General features: G+C 42.3%; 2 protein-coding genes across 4 annotated transcripts in view; both read right to left on the reverse strand.

The window, feature by feature from the left end:
* FBXO5 (F-box protein 5) lies at window positions 1-16,070 on the reverse strand. Its single transcript, XM_030556605.1, has 6 exons — window positions 15,983-16,070; window positions 13,063-13,168; window positions 5,613-6,349; window positions 4,949-5,039; window positions 3,278-3,460; window positions 1-1,101 (listed from the first exon to the last, which is right to left on the reverse strand). The coding sequence occupies exons 3-6, from the start codon at window positions 6,329-6,331 to the stop codon at window positions 850-852; spliced, it is 1,245 nt and encodes a 414-aa protein (XP_030412465.1). The 5' UTR covers window positions 6,332-6,349; window positions 13,063-13,168; window positions 15,983-16,070; the 3' UTR covers window positions 1-849.
* Window positions 16,038-26,149, reverse strand: part of MTRF1L (mitochondrial translational release factor 1 like) — a 22,357-nt gene continuing 12,245 nt past the window's right edge. For all 3 annotated transcript variants that reach the window (XM_030556606.1, XM_030556607.1, XM_030556609.1), the window contains 4 exons: window positions 22,322-22,485; window positions 21,229-21,346; window positions 17,990-18,126; window positions 16,038-16,497 (listed from right to left, as the gene is read on the reverse strand). In XM_030556606.1, coding sequence (XP_030412466.1) covers window positions 16,282-16,497; window positions 17,990-18,126; window positions 21,229-21,346; window positions 22,322-22,485 — 635 coding nt within the window. In that variant the 3' untranslated portion in view covers window positions 16,038-16,281. The remainder of the gene's footprint in view (window positions 16,498-17,989; window positions 18,127-21,228; window positions 21,347-22,321; window positions 22,486-26,149) is intronic.

Here is a 26,149-nt window from a genome sequence, read left to right on the forward strand (position 1 = left end):
GCAAATATTTCAAGTCATATTTACATATATACAAAACACCTAAAATGTAACACACAATTTGGAGAGAAGTGACAAACCATTTCTCTAGCAATATCACAATGTATTTTTTATTTTTTGGGATGAGTCAGTATGGCAAGAGTCCTAGGTCAGTTTGTAGCTCCTTGATCATATCAGCAGGGGAGGAATGAAGAAACACCAGTTAAATCCAAGATTAATTTCAGGTAAATCATCAGACCAGCTAGTGTTTTGAAAATTAAAATAATGTAAAGTTCCAGTTTTAGACTGATGAGGAAAGGCTCAAACTCAAAGCATGTACTCTAAAACGAAGAGTCCCACAACTTTTTGTATATAAAAGGACCTCGTTAAGATGCACACTCCAATTCAAATTTCCACTGTAAACTCATTTAAAACTTTTCTGGAGCTATAAAATTAAATATTATTTATTAAAACAAAATCCAATCCTTAAAACAATTCTTCTTCCACCCATGTATTCAGACATGTAGAAATACTTGCCAAAAATGACCAGTTAAACTTGCTTTTTTTTTTTTTAAGTTAATAGTTAAGAACATTTCTTAAACGCTACTGTTGAATTCATATCCAAAAATTTTCTTTAAATTTTATAAATCAGTAAAAAGCATGTTTGGGTATGGACAAATTTCTAAAAATTCTTAAAAAGTTTTTTAAAAATTGCCTACAACTGAGAAATGGATCTAGAATATATTCAACTTATTTTCTTTTTAAAAAGAGATATTTACTAAGAACCACTTCCACATTCACTTTTCTTTAGGATAACTTTCAACTCTGAATTAACCTTGGTGATATAATAGCTGCTCCTGATAGCACAACAGATCACAATCTCCGCAAATTTTGTTTGCTCTTTTTGGTGCCAGGAAGAAGTCCTAGCTGAGAGCTTGATTTCACAGGTTTGCTACTTGCACAGTCTCTGGAATTGTGGTAGCAGCACAGGCACTTGGTGCAAAAGTCAAAGTTACAGCTTTCACGGCTGCATGTTGCCCTCTGTAGATAGGAGTCATATTTTGCAGGTGAGCTGCAGCGACTACAAACCTTAAGGCTTTCAGTGTTTTTCAAGGTCTTGGCAGCCTATTGGGAAAATATACATTTATTTTTAGTGAAATAATCACTGGAACAAGTAAATACACAAACACTAAGTCTTCCCCCTTGTTTTATAAGAGCCTGAATTGTTAGTCTCCGGGGAACATTGCAAGACCCTTGTTTTCTCCCTTCTCTCTAAGGATGAGTGAAAGAGCTGGAGAGTGGTGGTGTGGAACTTTGATGGGGATTCCGTGGTGAGATTAATCAATTTACTAGAGTTATATTGTTGATGAGCTATTGGATATGTACAATTTTACGGAAAAAGATCTAAGACACTTTTTTAAAAAAAATTGTCAAGAGTAACCAGAACATTGGACTAAGAGTCTCTATTGCAGAGTAATAAATATACAAATAAATAAATAAAAATAAGGCTTGGATCCCTCAAGCCCTTATCTAAAGAGCACATATGATGGGGCCTCAACTATATTTACTTTCATAGGGGACAACATCCATTTAGAATTACATTCAACTTAAAACACTGTAAATAGAACTAATTTTCAGAAGTGGTGAGCACCCATCCTCTGAAAATCAGCCCCTCTCCTCCCAAAGGTGCCTCAGGTTGAGCACTCAAACAGAGGCAGTCAAAAATCACTAATCACTCTTCAAATTATGGATTTTATGGAAAACATTATACTAGAGTTTGATGTGGAATGGCTAAAAGCAGCAGCAAAAAACCAGCAACACTGAAAGTTATGAATGTGGATTTACAGAAACTTTATTCTGGTTTGTCTTGGTGAAGTCAGTATCTGAATATCAGGTGAAGTAACAGATCTGCCTAGCCTGGACACTTTGCTGTGGACTGTGACATTTGTAACTTATTCCAACTATGAAGCACTTGGCTAACCTCAAAATCATCTCTAAATAGGTAAAACACTTAATTTGCAGCAGCTATTAGCCAAGCAATACACCCAACTAAAATGAAGTCAGAAACTCTTCTGATTTGAAAAACACCAGGCAAATAAACTGAACTGGAAAATTTGGAGGTTAGTACATTGTTGAACAGCAAAAGCCACTGGTCCTAAAGTGCAGATTCAGCACATCAAGGACAACAGTCCTGTGGCCAAAGTAGGAAAAGATTAGTCTTAATTTTGACGCAAACTATAAAGACAAAACAAGAGATACAGTTTACCACAGAAACCACACAAATCTATGCTAAATGTTCCATACAACTTGATTGGGGAGGAGTGGGGGGAGATTCAGCACATGTATTTGCAATTTCATCTTTAATGTGCACAATACTTTTTACATAAGTCCTATGACAGACAAACAAGAGGGGTCCAAAACACAGAGTAATTAGAATTCTATCTTTTCACCATTTATGCTCCTTGGGAGAGAGACTGTTCTGTTTAGTCAGTTTCACCATCTGGTTGACAATGCTGTTATTTGGGAAACATTTTTAAAACACTGTTGTCAAGAAGGTTCATGGAAACAGATTCAGCCTAGTTTTAGAGGCATGGCTATGATCCCTTCTGTACAAGATGCAGTGTGTTATGACAGGCTTTTTCAATGAAGGTTACATAATAGATGAGGCCTTACTCTTGGGTGAGTAAAGGGGCTAAGAATACAACACAAAGCTTCAGCAGTCTCATTCTAAGGAATGCTAGTATGAACATTTTTTGAAAAAGAGCCTCTTTTCAGTTCCATACAAGTAAGAGAAGCATAGCATGGGCAGGCAAGACACAGATTTCCTTTCAGTTATGCTGATATATGTCAATCTTTAAAAATAAGCTAGTACAGGCCTATTAGTCATTGGCTTTTCTTGAGTAGACACTGCTAGTCATGTTTTATTACAAAGTGAGACAGTCCTTTGAGGGAAGGGACTATATTTTAACTGTATGTTTGGAAAACACACTGTGCATAGATGGCAATTAGGGGGAAACCACAAAATTACTTTTCGCTTGTGCCCTGAGCTAAGATTTACACCCAAGTATTCTTCTCATAGCCTTATTCAATGAAGAACATCCTATTGTATTATATAACTCCCCACCCAGTTTTAGACATACAGCAAAAACAAGTTCCATAATCTGAATTTGACAGTTATGCTTGGAAAGCGCTACTAGTGGTTAGACTTGTGTTTATTTTAGAAACGTGAATTAAAAACTGTTCATGTGCTATTCTTGACAGCACACCAGTAGTTGAAGAGGAATAAAAACATCAGCATTACCTCACAAAACTCCATGTGTCGGCTGTAAGAACCATTTTGATTGCTCTGATTGGATGCTTTGGATCTGGATGCTTTTTTGGATGAGCTGTTTGGAGGGGCTGCTGTCTGAACAGAAGCTAAAGCTGCTCGATACAGAACATATTCCCTTGTTACAGTATGTTCTGTGGGCTGTACACTACCATCCTGTCAAGAGGTAAAATGAGGTTAAGATTTAACAAGGCTCTTCTTTAAGTAACAGTCAGTATAAAAATTTAACTTTGATGTAAAGTAACTGTTTGTGTCTTTAAAATAAAAGTATTGAGGTTTTCTTTATAAACTTCTCTGGCTAGCAAGTTTATGGTAATTTTTTCAAACCTTGATAGTAAGCTATGTGGCTATCATTTTACCTGTACCTTTGGTGTAAGTAGCTCTTCTCATTACTATTTTAAAGTAAGGCTGTCAAACGATTAAAAATATTAATTGCAATTAATCTTAAGATTAAAAAATGTGATTAATCACACTCAGACAATAGAAGACCAATTTAAATTTATTATAAATATGTTTGGATGTTTTTCTACATTTTAAAATCTATTAATTTCAATTACAATGCAGAATACAAAGTTTAGTGCTCACTTTATATTATTTTTTATTACAAATATTTGCACTGAAAAAATGATAAAAAATAGTATTTCAGTTCATCTCATATAAGTATTGTAGTACAATCTTTTTATCATGAAAATGCAAAAGATTAGTGCCATCTACAAGTTGATGGGCATAGGAGTATTCAGCATATCTGGCACATAAATGCCAGGTACAACATAACCATACAAACACCTACTCTCACTTTCAGGTGACGTTGTAAACAAGAAACGAATAGCACTACATCCCTTAAATATAAACAAACATTTATCTTAGCAACTGGCTGAATGAGAAGTAGGACTGAGCGAACTTGTCGGCTCTAACATTTTACATTGCACTGAAAACATTTAAAAAAATAATTCTACATTTGTAAGTTGCACTGTCGCAATAAAGAGATTGCACAGCAGAACTGAAAAATACTATTCTTTTGTTTCTTTTTTATAGTGCAAGTGAGCACCGTATACTTCGTATTCTGTGTTGTAATTGAAATGAATATTTGAAAATTGGTATCTATTTTTGTTTAACAGTAGGATTAAAACTAACTCAACTAAAAAATTAATTGCAATTTGTTTCAAGTTAATTGCTTGAGTTAACTGCAATTAATTTAAACATCCAGGGGACAACATGATTTAGGCCACCATTAACATCAATAATCTTCAATTATATTGAATATTATTTTCAAGTTACCACAACTTTTAACCATTTAGACAAATCACGCAATTGACTCAACAGCAAAATTTTAAAATAACAAAATTTTTTCATCAATATTTTGTTGTGAATAGGAATGTTTGTATCTTTTCCACCAAGAAGTGAACTTTTAGTTCAGATTTTTCAAGCTTGCACTTCAAGCTAAAAAGGATGTCAACCTGAACAAGATTTAAACACCTCAGTTTAAATATCACAGGGCCCAGCTCAAAGAACACATTTTCAACATATAATCAAATAATTTTTATTTTTAATAAGATCTTCATCCTCAAGAGCCACAGCTAGCCCTCAGGCAACAGGTTCTATATCACTGATTCAGATTTAAAGTTATTAAATGCAGGAACTTACAGAAAGGCTTTTCACTGCTTTACTATACACTTGGAAAGCCCATTTGTCTTCCTTTAGAATTTTCTTCCATGTTGGACTCACTTTAGCCACACTGTAGTGAAAACACAAACATCTTAACTTCTGAAAGTAAAAAATAAACTTGTTGCTCAACAATATGTCCAAGATCTAGTCACTAATGTAAGTGTCCTCAAGAGACCGAGTCCACACCCTCCCCCTCTCCACCCCTTTCAAGAGGTAGGCTACTCCAGTCACCTCTACTATTTATATCTGGCAGTACTCAAAATGTCTTAGACTTGTGCAAATATAAAAGGTGACAGGGTGCCTGTCCCAGTGAGCTTACCATATGAATGGAGAAGAGAAATTTTTAAAAGGCAAATAAACATTGTGTCATGGTAAGGGTAGATGAGCAAATTTTGGTACCTTTTCACAGTAGTTTTGTAGAGCTGGAGCATTATAAGTTTTCTGTGAAAGATGCACATCACTACTGTATAGGAACATGCATCATGTTGAGTAATGCAACTTTTTAGAATGCTTTTGAAGTTATAATATAATACTAACCAATGTGCAGAAATCAAGCTCATATGCACAGAGTGGCATTCCTTCTGGTTCCCACTAGCACTATCACTTTCCCAATGACAAACTCCCACAAGGTTAGTAAACTTACTTTATTAAGTCCATCTCCTCAAGATGTCTTAAGATGTTTGCTAAAAGATGTCTGAGGTCCCTTTGGAAGAGTTCACCAAGAATGTCTATTCCACCTAATCCCATTTTCCTGCCAATTAGATTCCTAAGTCCAACACTTCCCTGGGAAACAATTCTGTCCACAATAGCCCATGATTTAACATTTCTTTTACCACTTTTTTTCAAAGTTGAGCAAACCAGTTCTTCAAAATGGGTAACTGGTAGCAAGGTTTTTTTGGAAAGCTGTGCTTGGCTTTGGTTCATGAGATAGTGATTTGGTGTGCCATATATATTTCCTGCCAGTAGTATACTGTCTTCATGTTCTGTTGGATCATTGTACTCGCTGCTCAACATAGAGGAGTAACCACTCTCCTCATTAAACCTACTGTTTTCTAATGCCTCCATTTCACAGGCACCTTCACCAAATCTGTACGGTACTTGCTGGTTTTCTTTGTTATGTACAAGCCTTCCTTCAGTTTTGTGGTCAATATTCCTGGGAGTTGCATTCTGCAGTTCACTATGCAATAGCCTTTGAGATTCTTTAACACAGTCTTTACAAGACCCTTCTTCATAATTCGAGATAGAAGATTCTTCAAGTCTTGTCTTTACTGCATCAGTCTTTAACTGTGCGAGTCCAGAACGGAAATGGTTACAATTAAAATCACATTTCATTTTGGTGGAGTGGTTAAGGTTTGCTTTCATTATTTTCTGGTTTGTATCCTGCAACAAAACAAAAAAGTATTAATCCAAAACAGCATTAACCAGATCAAGTCAGTTGCACAGTTAATCCACACTTCTCTACAGCAAACAAGTTTTGTAGGCTTCTACCTAAGTGATGAGATTCCCTGTGACAAGAGGATTCCCTGTGACTGTACTCTATGACTGGAAGGGACCTCCTGGTTCATACGTCCCTAATCCCTATGCTAAAAGTACACAATATCAAGAAGAAAATGTTTAAATTGGAAGACATTTACCATAATATAAATACCAGGACAACCTGCCAAACTACTTGGCTCACCTGTCCATTTAAAATTCATCGTATATAGAAATGCTCTAAGAACCCGTCAATACAAGACATCTGTCCTTTCCCAACAGGCCTTTAATCTTAAAGAAAAACATTCAAATAAATGTTTGTATCAAATTTAATACTACAGAATAGATTATGATGATCTTTTTAATGAAAGACCAAGTAAAAAAAATATTTAAATGTTTTACCATGTGTCTTACACTAATGGCCAATTTCCAGGTTTCCACAGAATACACACCTATTCTCCAATACCTTCTGAGCTGGAAAGTTCTACCTTCTCACTAGCTGCTAGATAGTGTAAGTGGGGAGAGGGAGCTTTCTTCTCTATCCTTAGGAAAAAAAAAATGCTGTGAGGGAGGGAAAGGTATCATAGCCCCGCTTCATTTCTTTTCATGGTTAATAAGCTCCATTTTATAGTTTCACTATTTCTCTCCTGCAGACATGAAACTCCAGAATATCTTGGACCAGGGGTCTCCAACACGGTGCCCGCATCTGAATGCGCCCACGTCCTGACCGGTGGTTGAGTATCTGCCGAAATGGCGCCGAATTTCAGGGATGTTTCAGTGGCGCTGCCTCTCGATGACGTCGCTTGTTGGCAGCAAATGGCGTCACCGAGAGGCGTCACCGCAAAAACCAGTAGCGTAGCTAGCGGAGTGCAGGGGAAGCAGCCACTTCCCCTCTGCATTTTCAAAAAGTGGCGCCTGCTGGGCCAGTGCTGGTGGCAGCACGGCCGGAGGAGCCATGGGAGGGGGGAGTGTGGCCAGAGGATCGAGTGGGCCGGCTCCTCGGCCATTGCACTCCATGCTCAGCACGGCCCCAACATCGCTGCAGCCACCTCCTGTAGCAGCTCAGAGCTCGACGGCCAAGTGCCCCCCACCCCTTGCTAATGCGGCGGGCAGGGGGAGGCGAAAGGGCCCCTGCGCCTTTAAGGCCGCCTGGCTGGTGAGCCCTGCGTGGAGCACACCAAGTGCCGGGAGCAGGCTGGGGACAGGCAGTGGCGCAGAATGGAAGGTGAGCGGCGGGGGTTCCGTGCCTTGCACTCGGGGGTCCAGGCAAGGGGCTCCCTGGGGCTGGGCCCGCAGGCTGCACTGTCTGGACAGTGGGCCCTGTCACAGCGCAGGAGCCTGGAGCAGGGGGATGGGACCCCGCGGATGGGGTCGGGTGGCGCAACCCAGAGGGGGACACCTGCAGAGTGCACTGGGCAGGAGAGACTCTCCCAGGATTGTGGGGGGACAGGGATATCTGCACCTTCCGGGAAGCCCACAAGAGTCCTGAGCCGGTCCCCGGGGTTAATCTGGGGCAGAAATGGGAGGCACCAAGGGGGGGGGGGCGCCTTTTTTATGTTTGCTCCCCCTATACTTAGGACCTGGCTATGCCACGAAACACAGCAGAAATTGGCGGATGCTCCACCGCCGCCACAGTCCTTTGTCTGGCGCCTGCCAGACGAAAAGGTTGAGGACCACTGTCTTGGACCATCTGGTATGTGCCTAGTCAGCCAGCTGCCATGCACTGACTGAGGGCTTGTCTACATCAGAAAGTTGCAGCGCTGGTGAGGGAGTTACAGTGCTGCAACTTTGAAGGTGTACACATCTGCAGGGCATCACCAGCGCTGCAACTCCCTGTTTGCAGCGCTGGCCGTACTCCCGTTTTGTCTCGGGTGTAGAGGATCCAGCGCTGGTGATCCAGCGCTGGTAATCCAATGTAAACACTTACCAGCGCTTTTCTTGACCTCCGTGGAAGGAGGAAGCCTCTGGTAATCAAGCTGGTCTCCTTCCCCAGCTTGCTCTCGCGTTCCCGGAACCCCGAGCAAGCAGGTCTCCTTCCCTGCGGTTTGCAGGGGGGTTCGGGAACGCGAGAGCAAACTGGGAAAGGAGATCAGCTTCGCCGCAGTTTGCTCTCCCGTTCCCTGAGCAAGCAGGTCTCCTTCCCTGCGGTTTGCAGGGTGGCTCCGGGAACGCGAGAGCAAACCGCGGCGAAGCGGGTCTCCTTTCCCGGTTTGCTCTCTAGTTCCCGGAGCCCCGAGCAAGCAGGTCTCCTTCCCTGCGGTTTGCTGGGTGGCTCCGGGAACGCGAGAGCAAACCGGGAAAGGAGACCAGCTTCGCCGCGGTTTGCTCTCCCGTTCCCCGAGCAAGCAGGTCTCCTTCCCTGTGGTTTGCAGGGTGGCTCTGGGAACGCGAGAGCAAACCGCGGCGAAGCGGGTCTCCTTTCCCGGTTTGCTCTCTCGTTCCCGGAGCCCCGAGCAAGCAGGTCTCCTTCCCTGCGGTTTGCAGGGGGTTCGGGAACGCGAGAGCAAACCGCGGCGAAGCGGGTCTCCTTTCCCGGTTTGCTCTCTCATTCCCGGAACCCCGAGCAAGCAGGTCTCCTTCCCTGCGGTTTGCAGGGGGTTCGGGAACGCGAGAGCAAACCGCGGCGAAGCGGGTCTCCTTTCCCGGTTTGCTCTCTCGTTCCCGGAGCCCCGAGCAAGCAGGTCTCCTTCCCTGCGGTTTGCAGGGGGTTCGGGAACGCGAGAGCAAACCGCGGCGAAGCGGGTCTCCTTTCCCAGTTTGCTCTCTCGTTCCCGGAACCCCGAGCAAGCAGGTCTCCTTCCCTGCGGTTTGCAGGGGGTTCAGGAACGCGAGAGCAAACCGCGGCGAAGCTGGTCTCCTTTCCCGGTTTGCTCTCTCGTTCCCCGAACCCCGAGCAAGCTGGTCTCCTTCCCTGCGGTTTGCAGAGGGGTTCGGGGAACGCGAGAGCAAACCGCGGCGAAGCTGGTCTCCTTTCCCGGTTTGCTCTCCCGTTCCCCGAACCCCCCCTTGAAGCCGCCCAAGAGCGCTGCAGTGTGGCCACATCTAACACCACTTGCAGCGCTGGTTGCTGTAAGTGTGGCCACTCTGCAGCGCTGGCCCTATACAGCTGTACTAATACAGCTGTAACTACCAGCGCTGCAAAATTTTAGATGTAGACATGGCCTCAGTGAGCATATGTCCCTGAGCTGAAGTTCTCCAAATCAACACAAAACAGTACCTACTGAAAATAGTACTAAAAAAAGTATCTCGCCAGTTTTCAAAAGCCAAGCACAGCTGGGCCAAGTCAGTACTTGAAGGAGACCCTGGAAGAGGAAAACAACGCAGTGCTGTAGGAAGTCAAGTAGGTGATTTAAAATGTGGCACTCTTCCCAGAGACAGTCCTGAATCTATACTCCAGCATGGTGTTAGGGCACTCTACTGCTTAAGTGCATGCCTTTCAGGTCCCAACCAGTGATAATTGAAATTCCAGCAGCACCTTTTCATAAGAATAGAGCATTACCCTGGATATAATTGTGCTAAAAACAATTTACTCTAACTTTTTTTTTTCTGCTTTTAGGATGGATATAATGGCATCCTCCCTTCCTGTCTTAAACACCATGATACAATTCAATGCATTTCCAAGTGGCTCCTACAATAGTGGTTTTCAAACTGCAGCTCGCGATGGCTCTGGTCAGCACCCCCAAACGGGCAGGCTAATCTCTACCTGTTCTGACACCATGCTGCGCCCCGGAAGTGGCCAGGAGCAAGTCCGGCTCCTAGGCGGGGGGACCACAGGGCTTTGCATGCTGCCCCACCCTGAGCACCACCTCTGTACTCCCATTGGCTGGTTCACACCCCAGCCCAGAGCCCCCTCCCACACCCTAAACCCCTCATTCCCAGCCCCACCCCACAGCCCTCACCCTCGCATCCCAACCCTCTGCTCCAGTCCTGATCCCCTCCCATGCCCCAAGCCCCTCATCCCCAGGCATCAACAATTTTCTTCAACTGGGCTGACAGAAAAAGTTTGAAAACCACTGCTCTAGAAGGAACAGTGTTACTGAGAGGGTTCCATGACTTAAGGGGGACAGCTGGGAGGCAGCTACTGAACTGGACAAGCTGCTTCTTGGATATTAATTTGCCAGCAGGCAGAACCATGATAGGGGCTCCTTCACAGATTACCAGGCAAAAGTATACTTCAGAGGCAAGGTGGAGGTGGCCCAACCCCCACCATGAGGGGGAGGACATGGTGGTTGATGGGGAGAAGCCACCCCCACGCAATTTTGTTGACTGGGGGCAGGGCATGTTTTTGGGAAGCTAAGAAGTATCTCTTAATGTTAATGGAGATATCCCTTCACATATGTTAATAGAGCAATAGGAGGATGCCCCATGTATGCTGTGATGGATATTTCTTCCATGTGTTCATAGCGTGGGGAAGAGAAGTGATCTCCTAAACACTGGGAAGAGCCTGAGAAGTGTCCTTCCATGTGGTCACAGTACAAAGGCAAAACCAACTCCTGTGTTTGAGGAGACTGCTGTAGTCCCCAGTTTTTACATGGTTACAGTCATAGGCATTTCTAGGAGTTTGGGGAAAAGGGTGTTGCATACATTTTTGAAGTGAAGGGAAGAAGTGTCCCCTGTATATTTAGGGTACTGCATATCCTTTTTTTTTTGGAGTGAAATTATTGTTTCCCTCCGTGTACTGTGAATGGGGCAACGATGTGGTTCTTGCATAATTGAATTAGTGAAGGTGACCCCCCTCCAGGCTGCGGTTAGACAAGATGCCGCTAATGGCCTTGGTTGCAGCACAGATAAGGTCTTTGCCGCCTTCTGGGGTCACTAAGCTACATCAGCTCAGTGCATCTGTTCCTAGCGTGGTTAGCACATTGCAGGGTCCGAGAGCTGTCAGTCTATTTCCATGCCCAATACCTTGCACCTGAGCTGGGCCGCTGCCGGCAGAAGAGCCCCCGGTTCAGCCATCCGCACACTGAGACAGGTCTTGCCGCCTCTTTCCAGCATTTTTAAACGTTTCCTCCAAAAAAGGGGGCCGCGGGGCCAATCTGCCGCCAGTTTGGGCAGCGTCCCCTCCCGGCGGCATGGCCTGGGCGGGAGACGGGGCGGCGCGGCTCCTCCTCAGCCTTCCTCCCGCCCGCCGAGACCCTCGGGGCTGGCGCTTCTCTCGCTTGGGGAGCAGCGCGGGGCCCGCCATCCCGCGGCAGGGGGAGAAGCGGCTGCAAGGCCCTGAGATCGGGGGTGAAGGGGTGATGGGAGGCAGGCGGCTCCCCAGGGACCCCCGGGCTACCGGCCGAGTCTGCGCCACTCGGCCCCCGCCCCGAGGCACGTTCGGTTTCCCCGGCACAAGAACCGAAGCCCGTAGACAGAGCCCCGCTCCCGCCATCCATCCCCACGGCGCCCCAGCCTGGCCAAGCCGCCGAGCCTGGCTTGACCCGGGACGTGTCACGGCCCCGCGGCCTCTGAAACGGGGGCAAGTCAAACCTGCTGCGGCGGCTCCTCAGCCCCGTCCGGCACAGTACCTGGGCGCTGCTACCTCCCCGCGAGCCGCGGCCGGTGAGTGACTCTGGGCGGCTGCCGCGCTTGCCGGGTACTTTTAAAAACTTTGAATTTGGTATCCAAAATCCCGGCGGCCAATCAGATGCTGCCCCACGAGCCCGACCGCCAATGGCGGTGAGGCTTTAAACGGCGGCCAATCCCCGTGGCTCGCACAGAGCCCCGCCTCCCTCGCATTTTCCCTCTTCTGAGGGAGAAGAGCGAGGCAAGCGCGAGCCCGCGCCCATGGGCGTGTCCAAAAGCAGGGAGGGAGATTGGCAGCGCGCGCGTGCGCGTGCGCGCTCTCCGGTGGGGGACACGTGGAGCGCGGGAGAGAATGCGGCGCCGCCCCAGCAGCGGTGGCGGCTTTTCTGAACCACCTCATTGCCTCCCTGGGTCTCAGCGCTCGCGCTGCTCCATGCAGGCACCCCGCGCCTGCGTTCTCTGCACTGGCTGTGCCAGGCAGCGTGGATCACTTTTTCAGGGAAAAGTATTTACTGCAGAGGACTGGGACGTGGTCCATAGTGAGGTTCATTTCTAACTTCTCTGACCATGGCTAAATCATTCCCACATCTTTGTGTCACAGTTTCCCCATTCTGTAAATTCGGGGTAATTGTACCCCAGTGGCAGTCTGTAAGTCAGCCTAGCTAGCATCTATGTAAACACCTTAGGAACATCCCAAGGGAGATGTGGAAATGAAGGTCATTCCAACGTGTTAGAACAAGCAGAGCAGGCTCATGTTAACCATAAACTGCAGCATAGTCTACTCCCACTGGAATACTGGACAATGCAGAATTTATATTCTCTGCAACGTTTTATTTTTTCCTGCAGAATTTATTCCCCCTGTGCCTCACCAGCACTCCCTGGCAGGGGCAGCCAGGGCTCCCAGAGCCAGACAGCCTGGATCTGAGAGCTGGAGCATGATGATATTGTGACAAATAAGATGTGCTGAATTTTAAAATATTGTGTACATAACTTTTTGGTGCAGAATTCCCCCAGCTGTAATATTCCCTGCAAATTAATGTGTCCTCCCCCTTTATATGTTATTACACCATTTAATTATTCCCTTGAACTACAAGAGCTGCAGTTTCACTTACCCTGGGCTGTGGTTTGCTTTATGTTATGTTGTCAGGTTCCAGCCTTCTCCCTCACCCCCAGTTAGCTGACCAAAGTTCTTCAGTACCCCCAAATATTCAGTGTCACCTAGACAATAGTGGAACAGAATTTAGCAGGCAGAATCCTGTCTCAGCACTGGCTTGTCTAGCACTTTTAGGCTGTGCAAAATATGTTTAACAAGGTTTCTCCATGGAGCAACGTGGGATTTACTATATTCGGAGGAAGGAGAGGACGTTACAGGTTGCCATGCTGCCCCCACAGTAAAAACAAAAATCCACTTGCTTTAGACTCTGCGTGCCTGGCTACTAAATAAATTTCCAAGGCTATTAGAACAATGGCAATGCTTATTCTTTTAAATACTTCTTGTCTATAAGATGCTCAGTTGCAGTGGAGAAGCAATTCAGGATTAAGTCCATTATCTGTATAAGAGAAGAGTCCAAGTATAGAAATAGGCAGCAACAAAGGATACTGGCTGTGGCCAAAGCTCTAGGTCGCAATGTAGGACATACTGTCCACTTGGGCAACTATTAGGTTTAAATAAGTCCTTCTCTTTCCAGCAGCCATTTTGTTCCCTAAGTGATCCTGTATTCTGGCCTTAGTACTAGAATGGCAGGGAGGTGATTTTAAGAACTCAAGAACTTGAAGAGAATGGGGGGTTGCACTTACAGATACACAATATGACCATACACTTCTGATTTTGCATATAAATATATGAAAACTGTGAAGACTAGAGCTTCATTCTTGCAAAAAGTAGTGCAGATACTAACTTTGAGTGTAAGTACTCCCATGACTTCAAAGGAACTAATTTAATGGGTCAAGTTAAGCTTGTGCATCAGTGCTTTACAAAATAGAGCTTAGTACTAAGGCCACCATACAGGATCATCTTAGGAAACAAAATAGCCTCTGGAAAGCCAGGTTTAAATAAGCCCTATATTTATTGGTTCAAACCAGAGAAGCAAGTAACTTAAGATAATAGAATGTAGATATAAACTTGATTATGTTTATTTTTATAATTGCATTCCTTAATTGTTTACAAACACATTAAATTACATTGTATATGTACTTTATTGAAATTATGCTTTTTACAAGCAAACACCTGCAAAGTCTGTTGCAAATACTAACTTGTTTTTATTCTAATATGTTATGGTGATTTTGTTAAATAGAAATTGGAAATAAACATTTTTACCTATAGCAATTTTTTTTCCTCATTATATGACTCATTTGTTGCCCTATAGATATTATTATATATGCAATACATGATAGTATGGTCTGATAAAGACTGTGTGTGTGTGTGTGTGTGTGTGTGTGTGTGTGTGTGTGTGTGTGTGTGTGTGTGTGTGTGTGTGTGTGTGTGTGTGTGTGTGTGTGTGTGTGTGTGTGTGTGTGTGTGTGTGTGTGTGTGTGTGTGTGTGTGTGTGGTCACCATTGCTTTCAGTGTTTTGCATACCCAAATATAAAGGTAATGTTTCTCATTTATCCTCTGTTTTAACCGCATAAAAAATACCAGCATATCAGAAAGGCAGAATTTTTCTTTACATAAATCATGATTTGTCCCTATTACCTGGTACTGAAATAAGATTCACCAGTCTAAAATTTCCAGGATTACCTATACCACCTTTAGAAAGACAGATTCAAATATAATTGCTACCTTCCAGTTCGCCAGTACAGTAGCTGATTTTAAGGAGAGAACAGGTATTTTTGTTATCAGCTAAGATACTTTATATTTAGTTGGCGTTTGCCTTACTTTTCCACGAATTGCCATCTTTAATGAAACTGGCAGGACAATTTGCACTGCCATCCCCAGGCTGGACCATTCTGAGTAAAGGACTTCAGATCTCCAGGGCTGCTAATGCAACACTTACACAGCCATGATTAGTCAGCACAACAATGTATATAGACAATAAAAACTCCACCTTTACAGAGGAGATTAGCATCTTGCTGAAGGTTACAGAAAATAGTCTAGTCACTATTAGTTTTCTAATAGCATATAACCTTGATATAACTGATAAAAAGAGGAAAGCAAGAAAAAGAAGACCTGAAGCTCAGGTTTCAAGAAATTACATCTGAAATCCACAAAGGAACTTGAGCATTGCAACACCGAGCCTAGCTTTCAGATGCTTTGAAAATGACTGGAATCTACAAAGCCTATGTTAGGTGCCTAGGCTCCCTATACAATGCATGGGGAGAGAGAGCACCAGAAAATGGGATCCATGTCAGCAGGCTAGGCACGGTAGGAAATGCTGATGAGAAAGGTATGTCCTAAACTCCGGTCAACTCAGGTGCCTGTTAAAAGTTCAGTGCCTGAATCTGGTCTGCAGGGAAGCACCTATTTCTGCTTGTGATCCACAACCAGGAACCCCTCTCTTGGAGTCAGGTGACTTAAGTGCCTAAGACATTTTCACAAGAATCAGTTTAGGTGCCAGTCTCACTCCACACAAAATGGCTGTGGGGAAGAGGGGTTCTTTCTCCCTTGTAGCTTTTAGCTCAGTGCTTGAGGTACTCAGTTGAGATATGGGAGACCCTAATTTAAATTCCCCCTTTTGCCTGATGAGAAGGGATTTGACTAGGGGTCTCCCACCTCTCAGGTGAGTACCTTAGCCACTGGACTATGGAATATTCTGATATAGGTCTCAATCTCTTGTTGAATTCATTCTACTTTAACAAGATAATTAAATATTAATTGGTCCAGAGACAGAAACAGAGTCTTTGTATAGCCAAGTGGCTAGGTCACTCACTTGAGAGGTAAGAGTAGCCCACTCACAGTTGAGCATCCTAACCACAGGCCTAAATGTTAATAAAGGGAGGTTCCCTGCATCCTTGGCTTTACACTGTATGGAACAGATTTTTATGCTCAGATGAAGCTTAGAACTAGAAGCAACTCAGCTCAGTTTTTCTGCATACCTTTTGAGAGTAGATCAGCAATGTCCTTAGGTGAGAAAGTAAAAACTGCAAACACTTCAAATGCAATAATATTTACTTTAGATTTTCTACACTGTAGTCATCTCATACAAGAGTCTATAGTCTTTTACTCCAGCAAGTAGGAAAAACTGTTTATCGGTCATGAAGAGATAAATTAATGCTTTTTGATGCTCTGAATTGCAGTTTACACCTCCTGTGTGATGCTCCAGCAAACAACCATGCTGCTAATTTGTGTCAGAGTAGCCATATCTGTCATTACAGGGCTTAGCAAAGAACAACGTTCACGTGAGATTTGTTTTTACATTTTCTGAAATAATTTCCATTAAAGTTTCATAATCCGCATATTCCCTCAGGGATGTTATCATTTCATCTAGCAGTTCTTCCCCTAACATAAAACTTTCAATATGATGCACTGTTCTGTTTATCCTGTGGTCAGTTACACGATCCTGTGGAAAGTTGTATGTTCTGATCTTCTCAGATCTTCCTTTGGTCCCAATCTACCACATAAGAAGAATCAGTTTATTATCTGTTAGTCTATAAGGTGCCACAGGACTCTTTGCTGCTTTTATAGATCCAGACTAACACAGCTACCCCTCTGATACTTCATTATCATGGTATTCTTTTTAAACATAGAGTAATATACTGGTCAAGCATTTGAACATCAGTTGTTTACTTCCTACTGGAAATACACAATATTCATGACAGTGATTTAGTAATAGGACTAACCCACAGACCTGTTTGCTATGGTTAAGAATAAGACGTTCTTAAATCATATATAATATATATGTATGAAGAACTGTAGTGTTCTTATAGTTACTACAAACCTATATGAAGTGCTAGAGTTGTTATCAATGGATAAGAAATGTTATATGTGATTTAAAAATTAGTATTGTCTCTAGTATTCCTGTTACTTGTACTTAGCAGTTATTTTGTTTCACCTGTCTCATTAGGTCTCTAGATCTTGTATAGCGCTATGTATGAAGTATAGCTAGAATACAAATTTTTACACTGAACTAGAATATGTTTTGTGTATGTCATTTCATAGTTAAAGGTCAAATATTTAATAAATTATCAGGTTAAGAAACGTGTGCTGTATCCTACTGGAAAGCCATAAATCTTGCCTTTCTAATGGCACGTAGTTTCTGATTGTGATGGGTTATCAGACCTCAGACCTTTACCCTGTTACTGATCCAGTACTGAATATTGTCGGTCACGTATCTGAGATATTTTTCAGGTATGTTAATTTAAAAAACAAAGTCAGCAGTTTGAAAGCTATTCAGAGACTTAATGTGGGTAGTACTATGTCCTGATAGAACTAGATGAGTAGTCAAAAGCGCAGAATGCATGATCATGCTGCTATTGACATTACATGCATGGTAGATAAGTTTTTTTTCAATCCCTGTGTACAACAGCTAGCTCAATCTGTAAGATTACTAGCCAGGGTGAAAAATACCTGTGCTACCAAGCCCTACCCAATCCTTATGCACTGCAATTTAATAGAATAAGACAGCAGTTCTCAAATTGTGAGTCGGGACCTCATTTTAATGGGGTTCCCAGGGCAGGCTCAGACTTGTTCGGGCCAAAGCCTGAGCCCCACCACCTGGGACTGAAGCCAAAGCCTAAGGGCTTCAGCCCTGGGTGGGGGGCTCAGGTTACAGGCCCCTGCCTGGGGTTGAAGCCCTTGGGCTTCAGCTTTGCTCCTCCTCTTCCCCCCTACCTGGGATGGTGCGGCTCAGGCTTTGGCTCTGTCACTCGGGGTAGCTGAGCTCAAGCTTCAGTCCCCCCCTCTTGGTGTCATGTAATAATTTTTGTTGTCAGAAGGGGGTCATGGTGCAATGAAGTTGGAGAACCCCTGGAATAAGACATTTGTGCACTGCATTTAACTATAATATATAGCAATTAACTTTCTTTTTAATCTAATTTTAAAATGTAATTTGCTATCAGCAACCCTATATGCATAGAGCTATTCATTTGCAAAGTAAATCCTACCTGAATCTTTCTGGCATTGTATCTCTTTCTTGTCTCTTCTTCTAGTTTGATGCTGTATAGTTTAGCACGAAGCATTTGCATAGCCTTCTCTTTATTTCTGATTTGAGATCTCTCTTGTTGACATTCAGACACTACACCTGATTACAGCAAAAATATAATCAGATTTAACATTTAATAAGACTAAGTACAAAAATATTGTTATGATTGCATCTTTAATGGAAATTATTTTTATTTTAAAAGTAAAAACAAGCTACTACCTTCTTTACCACGTTAAGGGAGGCAAAAAAATAAAATCCAAAATCTGTAATAGTTAAGCATGCGATTTAATCATGGAGGTCACAGATTCTGTGATTTTAATAGAGTTCCACGACTTCTTCGGCTTCAGATTCAGTCCCACTTCAGTTTCGACTTCAGTCCCATTGTAACCATACCCTGATTTTCACCTTTTTGTGCTATGACAGTTCTGTCAATTTTGCTTAATTTTTCTATAACAAAATTGTATCCATAGTAAAACTTTAGTCTGAGATTCAGATAAGGGTTGAATTGCGCAGGTCATTTACCACATACACAAGATATTTACATTTATAATTGAATATGATATGCTATTCTGTGGAAGAAGAGATGAGTGATGTAATCTGATTCACTGGTGTGGAAGATAATCTTAACAACTATGTTTTGCATGTATTGATTAAAGAAATTTTGAAATTAGGAAGGCCAGGGAAGAAGAGGCTGCATTAATCAATGTGGGAGACTCAGGGTGTGGATAATTATAGTACCACAAAATGTACGCTAAACTCTTCCACCATAAAAAGACATGGTCCCCACCCCAAAAGCTTACAGTCTAAGCTGGACAAGGAGCAAGAGGTGTGAGTAATGAATACTGGGAAGAGGAACAACATGCTGGGAATACAGGGGTTACAAAATAATTGCATATAATTTCTTGGATTTGTTTATATATCTATATATATCTTGCTGGCGCCGATAAGATTGTGTTTTTAATACTGATTGTTTATAATGTATACTTTAAAAACTATACTTTTTTTTTTTCCTGTAGCCACCAGGGAGTGTGAATGGAGCTGATATGATAGGAATAATGGAAGTGGGAGAACAGGAACATAAAAGGAGGGGGTATGATGGAGACAGGCACAAGAGGAAAGAAGAAATGAAATGTCATAGGAAAAGGTCAAGAGATGGCATAGCATGTAGATCAGGTAACAGTTCATTAGCTCATATAGCAACAAATGTAATTATTGGTTGCTGAAGTCCAACATCTTGAAGTGTCATCTAACGTTAAGAAAATGGTGATCGTAAAGATGTGCTGCTGCTGTTCTGGTTCCCAAGGGAACTGGGATATTTAATGCTCTGCGGGGACTTGGCTTCCTATGTGGTTGTTCCAATGTTCAGTAGAGGATGAAGGGAGGCTCTAGAAGATCTAAAGTATTTAGTAACCAGAACATAGTAATAGTTGTCATCTTCTGTAAAATAAGTGGTAATATTCTGGATATGTTGGGAGGAGGAGCAGTAAGAGGTGACTGATGTTGCAAGACTGCTGGCAACGAGAGAATAGAGGGAGCTCAAATAAAAGGGGATGCCAACATAATGAGAGAAGAATGGAACCTTTGAAAGAGATATCTGAGAGGTCTGAGGAGAATCTGGACCTGTCGGCTATAAGAACCAAGGGAAAACAAGGTGTTGAACACTGGAGTGATCAGCAATACTGAGGCTGCAAAAAGATCAAAGAGAAGAAGATATCAGAGATTCTGGAATTTGACTCTGATGATAAGTTGGCGATGTTGGTGAGAGCAGTTTTGGTGGAGGTGAAGAGTGGAAGCTAAATAAGAAGGGTCCAAAAGGAAGCTGGATGAGGGGAAGTCAAGGCAGCTGTTGTAGATGGCACACTGAAAGAGCTCAGAGGTGAGTATAAAGAAGACTGCATGGCATTTAGAAATGGGTGGCATTTAAGGTTGTTTTTTTTATTTTTTTGAGGATGAAGATACGAGAACACACCTATATGCTATGAGGAAGGAGCCAGAAGACAGATGAAAGTCAATAGCTGAGAATGGAATCAAGGAGGCAGGTGGAGGAGTTGCAGTTACCTGCATTAAGGTAGCACCAACACACTTCAATTAGGAGCGGGTCCCCACAGCAGTAAGTACAGTGTTAAATGGAGAAAGACAATGCCTGCTTCAAAGAGCTAACATCATAATGCTAAGTAGAAAAGGAAATACCCTGTTCTCCAGATGCTGAGGGGGGAAGGGGTGAACCACCAAACACAACTGTTCAGTGAGTCTCAAGCTCTGAAGATCTGTCTTTTACTGCCTCTCATCCTTTTTTCAGCTGCTAAATTGCATTAAAAAAACCTAAAAATATAAATCTTCCATATAAGCAACTGCTGCAGTTGTCTCAAGGACATTATTGTGAATAAAAAAGGAGATGGTTTAATGAACTGGATCGTAAAAGGAAGTGGTCCTCAAAACTGAATGGGGAAAGAAGTGGTCGACAAGATACTTTATATTAATGAGCTATGAAAACATTTGTGACTGGAACTCTAGTGTCTTCAAGATTTCAGAATAAGCTAGAGTTGTATCAAAAGCAACAGAAATTGATTTGTGTGATAAAATCATCATTGCTAACTAAGAAGAGTTAAAACTCCAAGTACAGAGTACTGTACTTCCACACTCAAGTACTTCCACTCTCAAGCAAATCATTGTCCTAATAGTCTGACCTGCTTTTAAGCACTACTTCTTTTTGTGTGCGAAATTTAATAAACATGGAAAGTGATAAACTGTAATCAAGAGGACTGTAGGGTACTCCCCCGAAAACAGACATGTATCCCAATACACCTCAATCTTCAGTTCCAACACTCTAATAATTTAGTACTGGAACATGAAGCAGAAGCCACCAGGTGTGCCAAGAGGGATAGTAGTTTTGTGCTGTGGGGAAATGTGCACAGAGATCTAAATTTGGATGTAGTTTTATAAAGTTTGCAGAAATGAATGGTTATTTCATTAACCCTTTCCAAAACCCTTATCCCATAAGGATTTTCCAGTATTAAATTACATGATTTTTTTGTCTCCCAGTACCGAAAATTGTTCTTACAAAGAGATTGAAGAAGTAGGAGGAGAACATGGGTAGAATTATTTAGCTTTTTGACCTTTCAACCTGATAAGATATCTGCATTTTAGTTATGACAATAGTTTCACATTGTAGATCCTTTATTAGGAGTAACTTTTAGGTACCTGTTGGAATATGAACTATCCGTACAGCACTGTCAGTTGTATTTACATGCTGGCCCCCAGCTCCACTGGCTCGCTTAGTTTCAATTTGTAAATCTTTAGGATTAATTATCAGATTGATCTATGATAGAGAAGATAAAAAAGAAAAAAAAACACACACACATCTTTGTTTTTCCTTTCTAGACAAATGATAGTTATTTTTAATATAAACACTCAGATATACTGTTTAAAATATATTTCAGTAGGAGATCAAAACCATTTCAAATTGATGCAAAAAAAAACAGTTACAGAAAGCACAATCAAGTCCTGGTGATCCGATTGCAGTGCAAGCTCTTGTGAGGCAAAGATCAATACAAAGTTTTAATTCTTAGCTAGTTCAGGGTTGTTAGCTCAGCAAACCCCTGATGAGGACAAAATTCTTAGCAAATCATTTTAGAAGGAAAATATGGAATTTATAGAGAATGCATAGGTAAATGAAATCTCTAAGTTCCACATTTTTTTGTTCAAGTTTTTTTGTCACTGTGTCAGGGATACAAGTCCCCCTTTGACATACTCTGGTGAAGTCCACTAGGAAGAGGTGATATTTGGATATGGGATTCCTGAGACATTTCCTCCCTCCCCTTCCCCGACGAATTTGTATTCCCACTTCCCAACTACTAAAGCATTCTTCTGGAATTATAATAGACTTTGGTTCAAAAATGTTGTTTTAGAATGGAACACTTTTCATGCTTAGCAAACACTTAGTGTATATAAAATATAGAAGTTAAAGAGACCTTACTTCATACAAAGTAATTCTCCACAAGCTACGTAAGAGAAAATCCTATTGAAGTCACAACAGTTTGTTGGAGGAAAAATTTTGTGAGGCAGGAATGTGAAGAAATCCACAAACACACACACTTGTGTGTGCCCCTGCTCTCTAGCCTCTCTGGACATAAATATGACAATTAGACACAACATGACTTGGGGTTTTGGAATAACCCCATAAAAATCAGGGAGAGGTCAAAAGATTGGAAAGGGAAAGATTTTACATGTCTTCAAGATGACAGGTAATGGGGGTTGTTAATGGGACAATTAGTTATATTTAAATACATCTTACCTCCATGGGTTGGGGTAATAGTGCAATAGTCATTGTACTAGTGTGAATACGGCCTTGCTTTTCTGTCTTTGGCACTCGCTGAACACGGTGCACTCCTCCTTCAAACTTCATATGCTTGTATGCTTCAAGACCTGCTATACTGGCAGCTGCATGTCTCAGGCCACCTTAAAGACAAAGAGAAAACTGTCTTACTATAACTATCTTATTATCATTTGAAACATTTTATTTAGATGATACTGACATTTGTTGCTGGGAAAAAGTTAGGAATAATTTGTCAAGTGACTCATGTGTAGTCTGAATCAGGCTTTACTTAATTATAAAGTATCTCCTCACCAGCCAACCTGTGTTCCATTCCTCAACATTCTGCAGCACTCTTGCTTTCTATATGTTGTCTCATGTAGCTTTTGGTGTTGGGGAAAATCAAGATGGCTGATTATACAGTGAAGAGGCAGGCAGTGTCCCTTCTTGGCTGAGTTTTCTACTAGGAAATTCCCATAGGAATTATCTTCTAATTTTTAAAAAAAACGAAGCAGTTAACAAGGAACAATGTTTTAACTAATATCTTCAGTCAGGTTTATACCCAATGATGAAAAAAAAAAAGTCCAAGAACAAAAATTCCCTGCAGGTTGTTTGTTAAAGGAACATGGTCTCTATATAGTAACAAACTTACTTATTATTCGTTAGTATCTTGCTATATTCAACATTACTCAATGGAAAAATTTGCTCAACTTTAGGACCATGACTATTTTTGTTTTGTGTCTCCCTTCCACCTTTAGTCCTCTTCCTCTCTTCCCTGTTTTTGTATTTCTCTTCCTGTCTTCTTTCTCTGAATTTCATTTCCTGCTGAGAGGTAGGAAAAACCCACAATTCCCAGCCACCCCTTTCCAGTCACTAAAATTATTAGCAATGAAATAGTTAAGGCTGACAAAGTGTCACAACTGGAATTTGGAGTTAACCCCAATGAGATTATAGGAGCGGGTAGGTTCATATCACTAAAAGCCATTCCTGCATCAGTATACATGTTAGGCTCTCTCTTCAAGGGCTAGATAGAAGCTTTCTAAAATGAAAGCCAAAACAGTGCAGAAATCTGACTATGCAATCTAGGCCACCAAAAATACATTTAGCAGGTCAGATCCACACTGTGGGACCGGTGTTTGACAACTATAATGAAGGGGTTTGCAAATATTGCTGTTCTCTGCAGACACTTAATATTCTACTAACATTTTCTCACAAAAAAGAAATAAGTTTTGATTCCATTAAGTCAGTCTGTACGGACCCCCCACACCTTCCCCCCCCCCCAAAAAATATTGTCTGTATGCCAACCTTACAATTTCCCTCCCTGCTCCCTTACAAAGCCATCTGACCTATCATGGTGATTTTTTTAAATTTTTTGCCCATACTTGCCAATAAATTAGAGTTTTATATAAATTTGTAAATGTATAGCTTTGTTACCTCAATGCATAATTAAACAAACTTTATAGCTTGTGATTTGTCAGCATGTATCAGTTTATTATGTTAATGCTGTATGTTAAATCCACCACTTAATACTAATAAATACAGCTATCAAAGATACAGTTTGGATATGTCTGTTAAATACGAATGGCTGCCAAAGAAATCTGAAACTTCAACATATGCTCTCCATGCTAACAATTCTTGTGAAATCTTTCAATTGTATAATATGGCCATCATCAGACTGAGTAAAAGATTTATTGCTGTATATTCAAGGATTCTTGCTCAATTACATAGAATTTAGGCTTACCATAATATTAATGCTTAAACATTTATTCTAATTAGAAAGCTAAATAAGTATCTCTTCTACATAGCAAGCTGAAGAGGAAGCTGGTTGATGATCACAGTAAAAATATTTTGAAAGTGCACTATGGTATCAGTGATTATTAAGTTAATTTCTAGTGGATTTTAGTGATTCAGCTTCTTCTCTATCTTTCCCATGTCTTATCCCAAAAGTTTTTATGTTTCCAAAATAGATGTTTGTTAAAGCTATACAGGTCAAACATCTTATTTGTTTACCATTTGGTGAACCTACATTCATGTCTTTTGTGAAATGTCTTAGTGAGTTAATCTGCCTTAGTAAACCACTGTATATTTAATTAGAAGCTACCACAGCATGTGGAAATAAAAAAAAATAGAATGGACATTAATTAACTTGATTAAGAAACAAAGTACCACCCACACCAAGGTACACCCACAGGAACGCCTTATACCATCTGTACTGTGACTTGGCAAGCAAATTTACTGGCAAACTGGGTATGCTTGACCACAATCATCAGTTTATTTGTGACAGAATTAGTCTACCTTATGGATGTCCTTGAATTATAAATTTTGGCATGTTTAAGAATTAGCACATGGGGAATTTGCTTAATCCAGTTAACAATAACATCTCTAGAAGGAGATTCTGAAATAACAGAAAACTTGAGCTCATGATAGTCACTAGCAACTAGCAGTCCAAAATGCTCAGCTGACAATGAGAAAAGAACTGAAGAAGACTGTAGCATAGACCAGTTTTACATATTTGAATTTTTCTGCTTCTAAAAAAAATCCTGTTACACAATTTAACTTTACTAGATTGAATAAAAGATACAAATGAATAAATCCGATCTTCATTAAGATGGAGTCACAAGAATTATTTTATGACAGTCAGAAAGTGAGAAGTGTAGCTTATGAAGAGGATGGGTTTCATAAAGGAACCAGACCTACATTTTCAGAAGTACAAATGCATGCAACAACTAATTCATGTGTACAAGTGAGGTTTGCCCATTAAAATATGGCCCTATAATTCCCAAATGGTAATATTCATTTCAGTGAAGCGTTCCAAGGAAAGGTCTTGCACACAATTTAAGCCAGGCCTGCACAACTCGTAAAGCAGTGAGGGCCACATTACTCCAAAGAAAACAGCTGAGGGCCAACCCCCCCCGGCCCCACGGAAACACACCCCCCCAGAACCTCCCGGCCCCACGGAAACACCCTGCCTCAGCACCGCCCAGCCCTGCAGAAACAAACCCTCCTTCCCCAGCGCCGCCCCACCAAAACAGCTGTGGGCCAAAAAGGAAGGTTGGGGGTGGGGAGGTGATACTTGATTTTAAACCAACCAGGGGCTCCCAGCTGAAGAAGTGGCTGGGAGCCCTCTGGGGCAAATTAAAGGGCCCAGGGCTCCAGCAGCTGGGGGAACCCGGAGCTTTGCGGGACTGGGGCAGAGATTTAAAGGGCCCAGAGCTCCTGCCGCTGAGGGGAGCCCGAGCCCTTTAAATCCCAGCCCCAGCCCATCCGCTGGAGTCGTGGCTGGGATTCAAAGGGCTCTGGGCTGCCTGCAGCCACGGGGAGCCCTGAGCCCTTTAAATCTCAGCCATTGCCGGGATTCAAAAGGCTCTGGGCTGCCCGTGGTGGCGGGGAATCCTGAGTCCTTTAAATCTCAGCCGCGGCTGGGAATCTCTGCGGGCAGCCCAGAGCCCTATGAATCCCAGCCGTGGCTGAGATTTAAAGGGCTCTGGGCTCCTCACGGCTGCAGGCACCTCAGAGCCCTATGAATCCCGGCCACGGCTGAGATTTAAAGAGCTCTGGGCTCCCCACCGGTGCGGGCAGCTCAGAGCCTTTTGAATTTCGGCCGCAGCTGGGATTTTAAGGGCTCTGGGTTCCCCGCCGCTGCTGGCAGCCCAGAGCCCTTTGATTCCCCACCGTGGGCCGCACAGTGAGCCTCCGTGAGCCGCATATTGTGCAGGCCTGATTTAAACCTTTATCATAAGAGTTATATGGTTAAGTGGAGATCCCCAGGTTTATGTAATGGCTCAACCTTTAAACTTACTGTCCAGGTGA

Source organism: Gopherus evgoodei, chromosome 3 (genome assembly GCF_007399415.2).
Source record: "Gopherus evgoodei ecotype Sinaloan lineage chromosome 3, rGopEvg1_v1.p, whole genome shotgun sequence".
In the NCBI taxonomy this organism is placed as follows: domain Eukaryota; kingdom Metazoa; phylum Chordata; order Testudines; family Testudinidae; genus Gopherus; species Gopherus evgoodei.

Bases quoted from the DNA above. Each gene is read 5' to 3' on its own strand.
- FBXO5 (XM_030556605.1), bottom strand. From the start codon at position 6,331: ATGAAAGCAAACCTTAACCACTCCACCAAAATGAAATGTGATTTTAAT. The intron at 3,461-4,948 runs GTAAGTTCCTGC...ACCTCTTGACAG, and splicing joins AAGCAGTGAAAAGCCTTTCT to GATGGTAGTGTACAGCCCAC. The intron at 1,102-3,277 runs GTAATGCTGATG...TTTTCCCAATAG, and splicing joins GACACATGGAGTTTTGTGAG to GCTGCCAAGACCTTGAAAAA.